This window comes from Tupaia chinensis, unplaced genomic scaffold (genome assembly GCF_000334495.1).
Source record: "Tupaia chinensis unplaced genomic scaffold, TupChi_1.0 Scaffold000231_1, whole genome shotgun sequence".
Classification (NCBI taxonomy): domain Eukaryota; kingdom Metazoa; phylum Chordata; class Mammalia; order Scandentia; family Tupaiidae; genus Tupaia; species Tupaia belangeri.
In genome coordinates this window covers 1,974,130-1,988,857 of record NW_006159706.1, presented here as the reverse complement: position 1 = coordinate 1,988,857, position 14,728 = coordinate 1,974,130, and the positions used below count along the sequence as shown (strand labels likewise).

At 46.0% G+C, this 14,728-nt stretch overlaps 1 protein-coding gene across 1 annotated transcript in view; it reads left to right on the top strand.

Moving 5' to 3' along the window:
- Nucleotides 1–1,843: 1,843 nt before the first annotated feature.
- The window catches only part of KCTD13 (potassium channel tetramerization domain containing 13), a 17,809-nt gene continuing 4,924 nt past the window's right edge, over nt 1,844–14,728 (top strand). The window contains exons 1-4 of the mRNA XM_006148190.3: nt 1,844–2,282; nt 3,847–4,016; nt 14,403–14,492; nt 14,575–14,627. Coding sequence (XP_006148252.1) covers nt 2,039–2,282; nt 3,847–4,016; nt 14,403–14,492; nt 14,575–14,627 — 557 coding nt within the window. The 5' untranslated portion in view covers nt 1,844–2,038. The remainder of the gene's footprint in view (nt 2,283–3,846; nt 4,017–14,402; nt 14,493–14,574; nt 14,628–14,728) is intronic.

The following is a 14,728-nucleotide window of genomic DNA, read 5'->3' as shown; positions in this document are numbered from 1 at the left end:
CCCCTGGAGGTGGGCAAGGTGATCCAGCAGGGCCAGCAGAGCAAGGCGCCGACACAGAAAGACCTGGTGACGAAAACCAATGAAAAGCCTCAAGTCATTGTGGACTAAGAGAGTGGACAAGCCATTCCAAACAGCCAGTCAAAGTCGAGAGAGCCATTGGCCTCAAGCTCTGAGAGGACAGCGGGAAGCCCATTGAGAAGGAGCCCTGGACAAAGTGAACGCAGAGCTGCAGAGTCAGCGTGGCTATCTGGCTGGGTCTCCCATGCCTGGAGGACCCTCCTCAACCTTTACCTGCTGTCAAACAATCAAAACTGAAGAAGAAAAAAACTTTTTCATTTATGTCTTCCAGAGAGGGAGCGAGGCACCCTGGAAAGGGTTTTCATGCCGACACACTGAGTCTCAGCTGCGTGCACCTAGCATGCTCAGGGAGGTGCCAAGATGCAAACCCAGGACCTTTTCCATGTAAGTCTAGTTGTGCCACCACCTGACCCCTTGTCACACTTTCTTGTCAACAATGGGTTTTTTTTTTATTTCTTCTGTGTTTCAGGGTCAGGTGCTAAGTCCGGTGACATTTTCTAGGATTCTTTTTTGTTTTGTTTTGTTCATTTATTTTACTAACTCATAAACAATTACTTGTCTTGGTCTTTGTTGAAACAGTAAGTCAGACAACATTTGCCACAGTAATGTCTGTCAAAATGGCTGGCCATAAAAACTCCAGCACCGTATTCATCTGAAGGGCACTCCTGACAAAGGTGACTAATTTTGCCATTTTCATCCACCTTATATAGTATTTCAGGACAGCCAGCTTAACCTTCTTTCTCTTATGCTTATTCTTTTTGGAAGTGGTATGAGACTTCTTTTTTCTTAGCACCATCACGAAGTCTCAACACAAGATGAAGCATGGGCTCCTTTCGGATGTTGTAGTCAAAGTACGACCATCTTCCAACTGCTTGCCAGCGAAAATCAGTCTTTGCTGATCAGGAGGAATTCCTTCCTTATCGTGGATTTTGAGTTTTACATTTTCTATTGTATTTGACGGTTCAGCCTCGAAGGTGATCGTCTTCCCTGTACGGAAATCTGCGTAAAAACAGAATTTTGGTGGCGGTCCCACCACAGATGGCAGATAGGAAAGGAAGAGCACCGAGCTGGCCTAGGATTCCAAAATCTCCACTTAGCTGTTCCAACAATCCCCGGCACTCTTTTCGGTCGAGTTTTGCAATTTTTGTTATTGTTTTTTTCTTTCTCTCTTCCCTTTTTTTTATTTTTATTTTTTTAATTCTTCTCCGGCATACTTTCTGCTCCCCAAACACTGTGCGCGTTCCTGCCAAGGGTCTTCGCATTCGCCCTCTCGGCTGCCTGAACCTCTTTCCCAAATATCCATGTGGCCGCTTCTCAGCTTCAGCGCAGCATCAACCGCCCCAGACAGGCCTGTTATCCTGGGCGGCCTAGCACAGCGCCACCTCCTCTGGGGACCATCCCGCTAGGACCTCCCTTAAGAGCCTCCCTTGGCGCATTGTTCGCAGTTCTCTTCCAGTCGGTAGGGTCAGATACACTGGGCTGGGAGGCGCAAAATCTTGCTCAATATTCTGCCCTCAATGAGTTTCAATTTTCTTTTCCCGCCCGCGAAGCGCTCTGAGACAAAAGACCCACAGGCAGGAAACTTCACTTTCCACATCGGACAGGGCACCGGTCTCCGTTTGGTCCCCAGGACTCAGGAGGGTAGCTCGTCGGCCCTCGCCCCAAACCCGAGCCGGTTGAGAAAGACTACGGTTCCCAAGACCACTGCGCATGCTCCGAACTCTAGTCCGCCCAGCAGGGGGTCAGGGGCGGGGCCTATATGCGCCTGCGTAGCTGCCTGGCTCCGGCTTCCGGGTAATGCTAGCGCGATGGGGCGGAGGGCCGGAGTTGCCGAGTAGCGGCTGCTAGTGGGCGTGTTCGTTGAGCGGTCTGACCCAAGGGCCGGGGTCCCAGGGTCTTTGAGAGCAGACTGCAGGGCGCGGCGACAGCCTAGGATCTCCGCCAGTCCCCGCCACCTACTATGTCGGCCGAAGCCTCGGGCCCCGCGGCGGCCGCGGCCCCATCGCTAGAAGACCCTAAGCCCTCAGGTCTCGAGCCTGGCTCCGCCGCCTACGGTCTCAAGCCGCTGACCCCGAACAGCAAGTACGTAAAGCTGAACGTGGGGGGCTCGCTGCACTACACTACGCTGCGCACCCTCACGGGACAGGACACCATGCTCAAGGCCATGTTCAGCGGCCGCGTGGAGGTGCTCACGGACGCCGGAGGTACGCTGCGGCTTCAGCCCATACTAGTGCTACCCTGCATCCTCCTCTTGCCTCTACTTGCCACCATCCTGTGAACTCATTGTCACTTCAGTCCTGCCTCCACATCCCATCTCATCTCTTTTCTCATTCATGGTCTACACCCACGCTCCGTCCCTTACCCCCAGCAGTACCCCACGTTAACGGTACCCCCTCACTCTGCCAGGCTCCGTGGTAAGTAATTCAGCATGTCACTTCATAATCCTCATCACCAGTTCTTCCACCCTTCACTCCTTGGCTCAGAAGACTTGAGAACCAGCCCTGCTCCCAGCAGCACCCCTTCAGGCACCTGCATCAGTTTCTTCCAGCTGCCCAACCTTTTGCTCCCCTCTCTGTCTCAGACCCACTAACAGCCCAGCAGGAGAGCTGGGAGATCTTGTCTCTCTGTGTTCTCCCAACGCAGGTTCCTGTGCACTCTAGGAATCCATCTGTAAAGGCAGACTGTAGGAGAGGGCCGCTTTGGGTTTGCCAGGGGCACCACAGTGGAGGGTGGACAATTCTCCTTGGCCAGGTGAACCTTGCATCTTGGAATATTGCATTCAAGCTTGCCCCTCCCCATACCCAAGTGGAATCTTAAAGTTTGGGGGTGGGGGGGGGAGTTGGGAGAGGATTCAGAGCAGGTTAACAAAGATGGGAGCAGGAAAATAAAAATCTGGGAGGTAGAACTCAGCCTTCAAATATGGCAAGTAGAGTGTATTTGTTCAATAAGTTTTGTGAAGTACTAGTAAGTGCTGGAGAAACTTTGGTAATCTCTAACAAGATTAGCTTTATGGAATTTCTTTTTTGGGGGGAGGGGTGGGAGAAGTTAGGGGTCGACCAGCAAGCAAGTGAACAAATGTCTATGTGTGATTGCAGATAAGTTCTAGAAAGAGTATAAAGATTAAAATGGCAGTGAACTGGAGGGTAGGGACAAACATCTTAAATAGAATGGCCAGAATTAACACCAGATATTAGAAGTTTATTGAAAACGTAAGACCGTCTAGGGAACCAGCAGTTAGCGTAATGGCTATGTCGCTGGACTCCCACGTAGTCGACCGCGGTTCGTGTCCCGGACCCGGTGGCTTAAAACTCACGCCGGGCGCGTGTGCGTACGTGCCCAAGATCCCGAGAGGAGAATGGAGGAGAAGGGATTGCGGCGTGACCATCCCCCCTGGGGGGTGATTTCTCGCTTTCTGTCTCTATGTCTCTCTCTGTCTGTCTGGCGAGCGCACGCGCCCTATAGCGAAAAAACCTCTCCAAAAAAAAAAAAAAAGTAAGACCGTCTCACGGTAGGAGCCTTCTGACTGTAGAACAGATTTGGAAGGGTATTAAATCTCTGACTGGGTGTCTGTAAATGCCTATGGGAGAAGTCACTGGAGGTATTTTAAAGGAATGTTCTTGGATGTGGCAGAGTTTTGAGACAGATCAGTATTTAGACGTTCTTGTAGCTTTGGAATCCTTTTTTCTTTAAAAAAAAAAAAAAAAAAAAAGTCGCTTCAGTGCTCCCAGCAAAGCCATCCTTCCTCTCCCCTCTCCCCATCCCTTCAAGGTTGGGTGCTGATCGACCGGAGCGGCCGCCACTTTGGCACAATCCTCAACTACCTGCGGGACGGGTCCGTGCCACTGCCTGAGAGTACCAGAGAGCTGGGGGAGCTCCTAGGCGAAGCACGCTACTACCTGGTGCAGGGCCTGATTGAGGACTGCCAGCTGGCACTGCAGGTGAGGGTCCTTTCCCCTTCCCAGGGCCCTATGCCCATGTTACTGGAAGAGCTGCTCATGAAAAAGGAGATTTGGAGTATGGTCTAGAGAGGCTGGCTCTGATTGGCCAAAACCCCAGAGAATTTGGGAGTACTGTTCTCTGCATCCCTGCTACCTCAGGCAAGTGCCTCCTCACTGCCTCAGGCCTGGAGTATTGCAGTGGTTAAATAACTGATTTCTGCTGCTGCTTGTTCCTATCCAGCCAACCCAGCCAACCCAGCTGTTACTCTACCCCTCCCTTACTGTACACCCCCCCAGTCATCCTTAAGCACAACCCCAATTTATTCTCTCCCTTGCTCAGAAATCCTAAATAGGTCCCTAGGGCCACTGGAAAAAAATATAATAACCTCCATGAACATATCCTGCCCTGGAGGTAGGATTCCCCATCACCACCCCAGGGTTTCTAATTTTTATTTCCCCTAACAGTGAAATCTTTTCCTCAATTTAAATCTCATAGATGCAGAGCCACTTCCAGTAAAACAGGGTTAGGGATTTCAGAGCCCTATCTACAAGGGTCCATTTCTGTGGCTCTCTTAGAGTCTGAGGACCAGAGCTTGGAAAACACAGCCAAGACTGAGGGGTTCTGTGTCACCTCTGCGACAGCTGACTGAGTGACCTTGAGTGAGTCAGTTCTTACCTCTGGAATTCCGTCCTCCTGTCCAGAAAGATAGGGTACCAAGAACAATGAGTACAGTGTAGTGAGTTTTATATAAAGCCTTTTATTCTCTATTTTTACAATGTTAAAGATGCCTTTTCTTTTATGATACAATAGTAATAGGAGATTATCAGAGTTTCTTTTTTATCTTTTTTTTTTTTTTGAGAGGTTTTTGCTATAGGGCGTGTACGTTCACCAGACAGACAGAGAGAGACAGAGAGACAGAAAGCGAGAAATCACCCACCAGGGGGGGATGGCCACACCACAATCCCTTCTCCTCCGTTCTCTTCTCGGGATCTTGGGCACGCACGCACACGCGCCAGGCATGAGTTTTAAGCCACCAGGTCCGGGACTTGAACTGTGGTCGACTACGTGGGAGTCCAGCGACATAGCCATTATGCTAACTACTGGTCCCCAGAGTTTCTTTTTTAATGCCCTCTACAGATTAAAAAGTGGCAACTCCAGGATCAGCAGGTGGTGTGGTGGTTAAGGGTGCTGAACACTCCCACTTGGCCGACCATGGTTCAAGTTCCAAATCTGGTGGCTTGCTTTCTCACTTTCTTTCTCTCTTTCTCTCTCTCTATGTCTCTCTCTGGTCAAATTAAAATGAATGAATAAATAAATAAAAACAAGGTTTAAAAAAAAAAGTGGCGACTCCAAACAACTTTCTGTTATCTCAGGGACTACTATTGGTTCTTTTTTGGTTCCTTTTTTTTTTCTTTTTTCTTCTTTTAGAGATTTTTGCTATAGGGCACGTGTATTCACAGGAGAGACAGAGAGACAGAAAGCTGAGAAATCACCTCCCAGGGGGAATGGCCACACCATGATCCCTTCTCCTCCGTTCTCCTCTTGGGATTTTGGGCATGCATGCACATGTTCCCAGCAAGAGTTGCAAACTGCTGGGTCCGAGACTCGAGTCACAGTTGACTATGTGGGCATCCAGTGACAACCATTATGCCATCCATTGGTTCCACTATTGATTCTTGAAATAGAGGTAAGGAAAACGTTTGAGCAATATCCATGTTTTCCACTTTCTGACTGACTCTTGGGGAAATGCAAATTTTTTGTTTTTTTACTTTGCTAGAAGCCACATGTGCTCACCAGAGAGACAGACAAAGAGAGGGAAAGTGAAGAAATACCCTCCATGGGGCATGGTCACTCTGCAACCCCTTCTTCATTTTGCCTTTCTAGATTTTGGGTATGCACTCACACTTAGTGTGTTTTTCAAGACACTGAGTCTAGGACTCAAACCCCACAGGTGGCCATGTGAGAACCAACTGCCTTAACCACCACTGGTTAGCATCCACAGTAGGTGTGATCACACCACAATCACCTATCCTGCATTTTTCTTTTTTTTTTTTGGAGAGATTTTCGCTATAGGGCGCGTGTGCTCGCCAGACAGAAAGAGAGAGACATTAGAGACAGCGAGAAAACACCCCCCAGGGGGGATGGTCACGCCGCAATCCCTTCTCCTCCATTCTCCTCTTGGGATCTTGGGCACGCATGCACACGCGCCCAGCGTGAGTTTTAAGCCACCGGGTCCAGGACGCGAACCGCGGTCGACTACGTGGGAGTCCAGCGACATAGCCATTACACTAACTGCTGGTTCCCTATCCTGCATTTTTCTATCCTGTCAGGATTTGGGACACGGGCACACACATGCCAGGCATATTCCTAAGTCATTGGGTCCAGAACTTGAACCATGATTGGCTGTGTGGGATCTGTTCCCTCTGCACAGTGCTGGCCCCCAAAATTCATTTTATGCCCATGTATATCTAACTGAAATGAAATTGTTATAAAATGATACTTTTAGTGAAATGCACTAAAAGTGCAAAGAGCATATTTAATATGTTTTTCATCCATCCTCCCTGCCTACCCCCATATATATGTATATGTATGTATACAGACGCACACACACATTTAATTTGTTTAGAGTGCATGAGTTGACTAGAGAGATATGGAGAAGAAGGGAAATTAAGAAAGTACTCCCAGAAGAGATGACCATATCACAATCCCTTCTCCTTTCTACTCTTGACATTTTGGGCACACAACCCCCAGTGTGTTACTCAAGTCTCTGGGTCCTGGACTTGAAATGCACAGTTAGCCATATGGGATCCAGCCACCTTAACTACCATGCCACTGACTGACCCTGTCCTTCCTTTTTCTTGATTTCTCTCTTAGTTTCTAGAGGCTCATTAAACTTATTTCATGACCCATTAAAGAGTTACCACTCACAGTTTTAAAAATACTGAACTAGTGGGACCAGCAGTTAGCGTAATGGCTATGTCGCTGGACTCCCACGGAGTCGACCGTGGTTCAAGTCCCGGACCTGGTGGCTTAAAGTCACGCCGGGCGCGTGTGCGTGCGTGCCCAAGATCCCGAGAGGAGAGTGGAGGAGAAGGGATTGCGGCGTGGCCATCTCCCCTGGGGGGTGATTTCCTGCTTTCTGTCTCTCTGTCTCTCTCTGTCTGTCTGGCGAGCGCACAAGCCCTATAGCAAAAACCTCTCAAAAAAAAAAAAAAAATCAAACTTTTTTATTCCTGCTCTGTAGTTTTAAATTTAGTGAGACCAGCAGTTGGTGTAATGGTTATGTCTCTGGGTTCCCATGTAGTTGACTGTGGTTTGAGTCCTGGACCCAGTGGCTTAAATTCACACCAGGCGTGTGTGCGTGCATGCCCAAGATCCTGAGAGGAGAATGGAGGAGAAGGGATTGCGGCATGGCCGTCCCTCCTGGGGGGTGATTTCTCACTTTCTTTCTCTCTGTCTCTCTCTGTCTTTCTAGCGAGCACACACACCCTGTAGCAAAAACCTCTCCAAAAAAAAAAAAAAAAAGTTTAAATTTAGCTAATATTATTGCATACTTCTTGTGGCAGGAGCAATTCAGCTATCTGCTGTGTATCCATTTTGTACCTCGTTTGACATCAAAAGAAATAGGAGGGAAGCAAAATGATGTATTCAAGGTCAGAGCCAGAGGTCAGAGCTAGTAAACAGCAGGGCTCAGATTCAACCCCAGGATTTCTGACTCCCAAGTTTAGTAGTTCTCTTCTGGGCCCCAACTGCCTCCTTTCAAGCTTTCCTTGACAGCATTTCTAACCTACCCCACAAGCTCAGCATGCTCCTCAGGGTGTGGGAGTTATCATCCCTGGTCTACGCTGATCATTTTTCTTTGTATCTCTTCCTCTTCATTCCTAATCCCTGCCCGCTTCCCCAGGGGCATGCATCCAATCCTAATGTTTTGATATATGTGCTTAAATTATGTTTTTATCCTTGAAAAGCTAAAGCATTATCTTGTATATGGGTATGCTTTTTAAGTTTTTATTTATTTATTTTTTAGAATTATTTATCTTACTATTATTATCATTATTTTTACTTTTGCTATAGGACACATGTGCTCACCAGAGAGAGAGAGAGAGAGAGAGAGAGAAAGTAAGAAAGCAAGCCACCTGATCCAGGACTCAAACTGGGGTCAGCCATGTGGGAGTCCAGTGTTGTAACCACCACACCACCTCCTGGCATTGAGCAATGGCTTGTGTTCTGTTTCATAGCTTTTTTATTCCCTTTTTTCAATATCTGTTCATGTTATTATATGTACATCTAGTCTTTGCTTTTAGCAGCCGCACAAGGATCTATGGTGTTCATTCTCCATATTTTATTTGTCCATTCCTCGGAGATTGGAGTCCTGGATTGTCTCCCACTTTGTGCTCCCACAGAGAGTGCCACCGTGAGCATCCTTGTATTTGTCCTCTTACGGTCTGATGCCAGATTTTCTCATGATTATAGCTGGGAGTAGCATTGCTAGATCACAGGACGCATGCAGCTGACCTTCAGTAAATATCAGATCTCACTCCTGAATGGCTATAGTACTTTATACTCCTGATCTGCAGTGCAGAAGAGATCCCATTTCTGCATATTCTCAGCAACACATGGCATCATCCACCACCTTCCTAATTTTGTCAATTTTGGGTGTAGAGTGATCTCATTTTAATTTGCATGCCTCTGATTACTAATGAGCTTGAGCATCTTTTCATATACTCACTAACTTTTGATTTCCCCTTTTGTGAATTGCTTATTCATATTCTTTACCAAATTTTCTACTGAATTTCTTATCTCTTTCTTTGTTGCTTTGCAGGGGAACCTTGCATATTTTAGTTTAGTTCCTAAGGGAAACTAAGCCTCATTACATAAAGGCATATATTCTATTTAACAAATTCTCTTTTCTCCTAAACATCTAGAAAGGTACTATTTACCTACCATCCTTGGGGGAATTCAGGAATGCTCAAATTTTTTTACTGGGTTTTGTGATTCAGATGAAGAACCCCAAATGAGAAAGTCTATTCTAGATAATAGTTTCTAGTCAGTTTCAGATAGTGCTCATATTTTCTCTTAGTCTCACCTGTCTGTGGCATCTCATGCTGAATAGAAATCTTTGATTTTAAAAATTACAAATAACTACTTTTTTAAATAAAGCAGTAGGGCCAGCAGATGATGTGGTTAAGGCCCTGGACTCCCACATGACCAACTGCAATTCGAGTCTCAGACCTGGGAGCTTGAAAAGCATACCCGGCATGTGTGCATGCCTGCCCAAAATCCCAAGAGGAGAATGGAGAAGAAGGGATTGAGGTGGGGACATCCCCCTGAGGGCTGGTTTCTCACTTTCCGTCTCACTGTCTCAGATTCCAGTCTCTGGCAAGTGTGTGCCCTATGGCAAAACAAACAAACAAACAAATAAATAAGCAAGCAGTATTTATGAATCGTAGAGATTCAGGAAATGACCAAGGAAATAAACACATTAAATATCCTCCCAGATCTTTCCCTCTGTGTGTGCATGTGCATGTGTATGTTTGCCAAAGTAGTCATGTTATATGTACAGTTTTGTAATCTACTTTTTAATTCTTAATATTTGCCATCTTTCTATGTCAATAAAATTTTATCTAACATCCAGGGCATGCTCCAATTTCTTCAGTTATTCCAGAAATGATTTTTATAGCTTGTCATCTAAACCAAGATCCAGTCTTGACCTTCACCTTGCATCTCATTATTATGTTCTGTAAGTTCTTTCCTGTCCGAAACGGTCTCCTTTTTTCTCATGGTATCGACTTGTTAAGGAGACAACCCACAGTTGCCCTACAGAATGCCGTGAATTCCAGATTTTTTGGGTTGTTTACTCATGGTATAGTTTGGTTTGTTACCCTATCCTATCCTGAATTTCATATAAATTAAATCGTAGAGTCGAAGATTTTTGGGCCAGCCCATGGCGTAGTGATTAAGGTGATTGGATCCCACATGGCCAACTACACAGTTTGAATCCTGGACATGGTAGCTCAAAATCCACACTGGGCATGTATGTGTGTGGGCCCAAAATCTTGAAAAGTGGGAGAAAGGGAGGAAAACGGATTATGGTGTGACCACAACTTTCTCTTCTCTCTCTCTCTCTGGTGAGCACACATGCCTGACCCACAGAAACTATATGTGATAATAAAGATTTATTGTTGTTTAACCTAAGTTTATAGTAATGTATTACCTAGCAATAGAGAACAAATTCTGGTTTTTGGAGTGGGACTCTGCCATAACAAAAACCTGAATGTGTTGGGCCAGCAGGTGACATGGAGTTTAAGTAGGCTGGGTCCTACATGGCTAATCACAAAGTTCAAGTCCCAGACCCAACAATTTGAAAATCATGCTGGGTACTTGTGTGTACATGCCCAAAAAAACCCAAGAGGAGAAAGAAGGGATTGTGTTGTGGCCATCCCCCTGGGGGGGTGGGGGGTGGTTTCTCACTTTCTCTCTCTCTGGCAAGTGCACTCACTCTTCTGCAAACAAACCAAAAATGAAAACAAACAAAAAATCAGCATGTAAAAGAAGCTTTAGAACTGAGACATGGACAGAAGCTAGGACTTTGAGGAGAGAGTTAGTAAAAGCTTAAAGAGCTTTAAAGAGTCCATTAATAGAAGTCTAAAGACCTTTGAGGAGGTTGCAGTGAGGGCAGGAATAGTCAAGAAAGTTACAGGAAACTGATGGAAAAGGGATCCTTGTTATGCTAGTGGCAAAAAAAAGTTTAGTAACACTGTTTTTTATAGTAATGTAGAAAGTAGAAAATATACCTACTTCACTGGGTGGTCTAGCTAAGGTGATTTCCAGACAGAATGTTAAAGGTTAAAAAAAAACCTGGTGTTTTTTTGTTTATAGTAAAATAGAAGAGAAGAGGATAAGCAAAAGGAAAAAAAAAAAAAAAAAAACCAGATGAACAAAAAGAGCTAGAATTTGCTGGGTTTGAGAATTCCTAGCCTTTCCAGATAACAGATGAAGTTAAAAGTAACAAATGTCTTCCAGGCAAAAATTAAATAGAGTGCATTCTCTGGAAAACGAGGTCTAAAGATGAAGCTGTGGATGTGATTATAGAATCCTTTGTTAAGACTCAGAAATATCCCAGAAGATGCCTCATAGAGTTTCTAGGACACTTAAGAGTATTGTCTCAGCTGTCTCAGCACAAGCCCAAGGAGAGAAAGGCTTATCTTGCAGAGATTTGTGAGATTAACTTTTTTCTAATGAAGTGAACCCAAGACATGCAAGACACTCAGTAAGTTCTAACGATAATTATATTGACAGAAAAACTGCCAGGTTGGGGACCAGCAGATGGCATAATGGTTACATCACTGGATTCCCACATAGTCAACCACGGTTTCAATCCCAGACCTGGTGGCTTAAAATTCATGCCCGGGTGTGTGTTTGTGTGTGCGCATGCCCAGGATCCCCAGAGGAAAATGGAGGGGAAGGGATTACAGTGTAGCCATCCCCCTTGGGGATGATTTTTCGCTTTCTGTCTCTTTGTCTCTCTGGTGAGTGCATGCACCCTATAGTAAAAACTTCTGTTAAAAAAGAAAGAAAGAAATGCTGTCAGCTTGGACTGGAACGGGCAGAGCCAAGCAGAAGCAGAAGGGACCTTTGGACTCCTAAACTTCATGCAGGCAGGAAGTAGGCTGAGGAAACTGTAGAGCTGCATGCTTTTCATAAAGGAAAGATGACTCAAGGCAGAGTCAAGAGCCCTGGAGAACCATTCCCAAACAGGAGCAGGCATCAAAGAGTTCCCGACATTTGTCTACCTGGATTATGGAAGTCCTGTGGGCCAGTGACTAGTCTGTGCCAGCTCTTTTCCCCGCTTTTGAGTAGAGTGTCCCTCATGGTCATCCTATGCCTGCTCACCATGGCATATTGGGTATATGGGGGAGCTCATTTGTCTGTGGGCCACAGATCTTCAGCTAGAGAGGAACTGTATGTAAAAAGCTGTAGTTAAGGAAGCACACTCAAGGAGCCTCATTCCTCACCTGGAAGAAAAAAGTAGCCAGAAGTCAGAACTAGTGACAGCAAAGAGCCCAGCGAAGCATGGCAAGGTTTATACTCACGGACCTACTACAACATTGTGAGTGGGAGACCTGGTGTTTGTAGCCGGGAGAGATCGGTCTGAAAAGCACAATCCAAGTCATGGCACCAAAATGTCGTAGAATGGGAGAGTGCTGAACTGCATTGTGTAAAGTCCTTGGTTCTCTAAAGTTAAGGACCTGCCTCATTGCACGAAATAAAGCCACAACCACAATAAAAGTAGGTAGAAAAGAGTTTAATAGTAAAGAAAGATTTTAGAAAAGTACACCCAAAAGACTTTTGGGCAGGCCGGTTGCTAGGTAGCAACTGCGTTTGGAACTGGCTAGGTGTTATTTTTATTACTTGAGGTGACAATGAATATTCAACAGTGAGAGATCTCTCAGTATCTGTGTTCTTTGAATTCCCGGGCTTTCTCCTGCACGTGCCTATCTTTCTTACAGGTGAAGACTTTGAGGAATTTGATTACTTAATTGCACATGCCCAGTGTGAGCCTCCATGATAGGAATATCCTTATTTTAATGAACTGAATGATTAGTTTATTGCCCAAGTAGAAATTGAAATGTTGACCAAAACATCCTGTTGGGTCTTTTTATGTTTGTGAGGAATGATAAGAGGTAAGTTTACAACCATCCCTATGTGTCTTCCTCAGGTACTAAAGAAGGAAATTGGGATCTGCCTTGTCTTCCTGTGCCAGGAATTGGTAGGAGGAAGGAGTCTGCAGATGGTCTGGTTGTAACTCCGGATAAGTTGTGATTGAGTGACAGGTCCCCTTCTGCTATTATCTTAGGGCTGCCCACTAATTTCTAGCTAACTGCCTAGCACAGCACATGTGTGTGTGTGCCCAAAATCCCAAAAGGGGACTAGAGGAGAAGCGATTGTGGCATGGCTGTCTCCATGGGGGACGATTTCTCACTTTCCCGCCCTTTCCAGTGAGCACACATGAACTGTAGCAAAAACTTAAAAAAAAAATTTGGACCTAAGAAACTAGACTCTTGTGTTCTCATGTTAATTTTAGAAAAAGTCATGAATTACTAAAAAAAAAAAAAAAAATCCTGGGATATTAGAATTGCACATAGAGGGACTAGCAGATGGTGTCACCGTTATATCATTGGACTCCCTCATGGCCAACCGCAGTTTGAGTCCCAGACCTAGTGGCTTCAAAATCATGCTAGGTGTATGCATGCGTGCCCAAGATCCCAGAAGGAGAATGGAGGAGGAGGGATTGTGGCGTGGCCATATTGCCTGGGGGGTGAGTTCTCATTTTCCCTCTCACTTTTTTTTTTCTGGCAAGCACATACACCCTAAGGCAAAAATCTCTCAAAAAAGAAGGAAAAAAAAAAAGAATTACACATATAGGGACCAGCAGATGGTGTCACGGTTATGTCATTGGACTCTCTCATGACCGATCGCAGTTCAAGTCCCGGACCCAGTAGCTTTACAATCATGCTGGGTGGTGTGTGCATGTGTGCCCAATATCCTAGGAGGAGAATGGAGGAGAAGGGATTGCAGCATAGCCATCCCCCTAGGGAGGTGATTTCTCACTTTCCCTCCTACTGTGTCTGTCTATCTCTCTTTCTCTCACGTGAGTGCACACATCCTAAAGCAAAAACCTCTAAAAAATAAAAAAGAAGAAGAAGAAAGAAAATTGTAGTTAGTTTTCAAGGTTGGGAATGATGAGAGGGGCTTTGGCATGGAAATTATGCAAGAAGAGAAAAGCCCAAGTATTTAGTTCTGATTCTTTTCTTCAGCCACATCTCACCTAATCATTCATTCAAAAAATGTTTGTTGAGTATCAACTGTATACTAGGCACTTAATCCCTAGGTAGAAAAAAAAAAACTCGTAAATAAAAATACAAAAAATTAGAAAGTCTCATGAGCTAAATGCTGTGGAGAAGATGAACTGATCATGTGAAAGAAAGGCCATTCCAGCTGGGGAACCTGGGGAGGAGGACCATGCTTGCAGGGGGACTTCCTCACCTCTGAGGAGGCGCCGTTTGAGCCGAGATCTGAATGATATGATGCGCCACCATGCTAAGAGCTAAAAGCATTCCAGGCAGGGAATAATTAGTTCCAACAGCAAAGGGCTAGGGCGGACATAAGCTGAATGTGCCAAGGAATAAGGCAGTCGATGGGGCTGACGCCTGGAAAACAGGGCAGTGATACAGGTGAGAGTGAGGTCAGCAGAGGTCCGAGCCTGTGGTCCACACCAGTGTCGGATTTTTTCCCAAGGGCAAGCAGCAGCTTTTGAAGACTTTTAAGTGGGGGAGTGGGTGCCTTTTGGTTGTGCTGTTAACCACCTTCCGCTTCTTCTCCAGCAAAAAAGGGAGAATCTGTCCCCGCTGTGCCTCATCCCCACGGTGACTTCTCCCCGGGAGGAGCAGCAGCTCCTGGCCAGCACCTCCAAGGTGAGGCCCCTGAGCCCTGCAGGGTGGTGGCTAAGGGCTCTCCTGCAGCCCGACCCCCAGCCTTATCCTCTCTCCCCAACAGCCCGTGGTGAAGCTTCTGCACAACCGCAGTAACAACAAGTACTCCTATACCAGGTGACCACCAGGGTGGGGTGGGGAGGTGCCCTGGAGGTGGGGGGTCTGGGTGGCTCCTGTCCCTAGGGGAGGGTTGTGGCCATACAGGGACTGCAGGAATG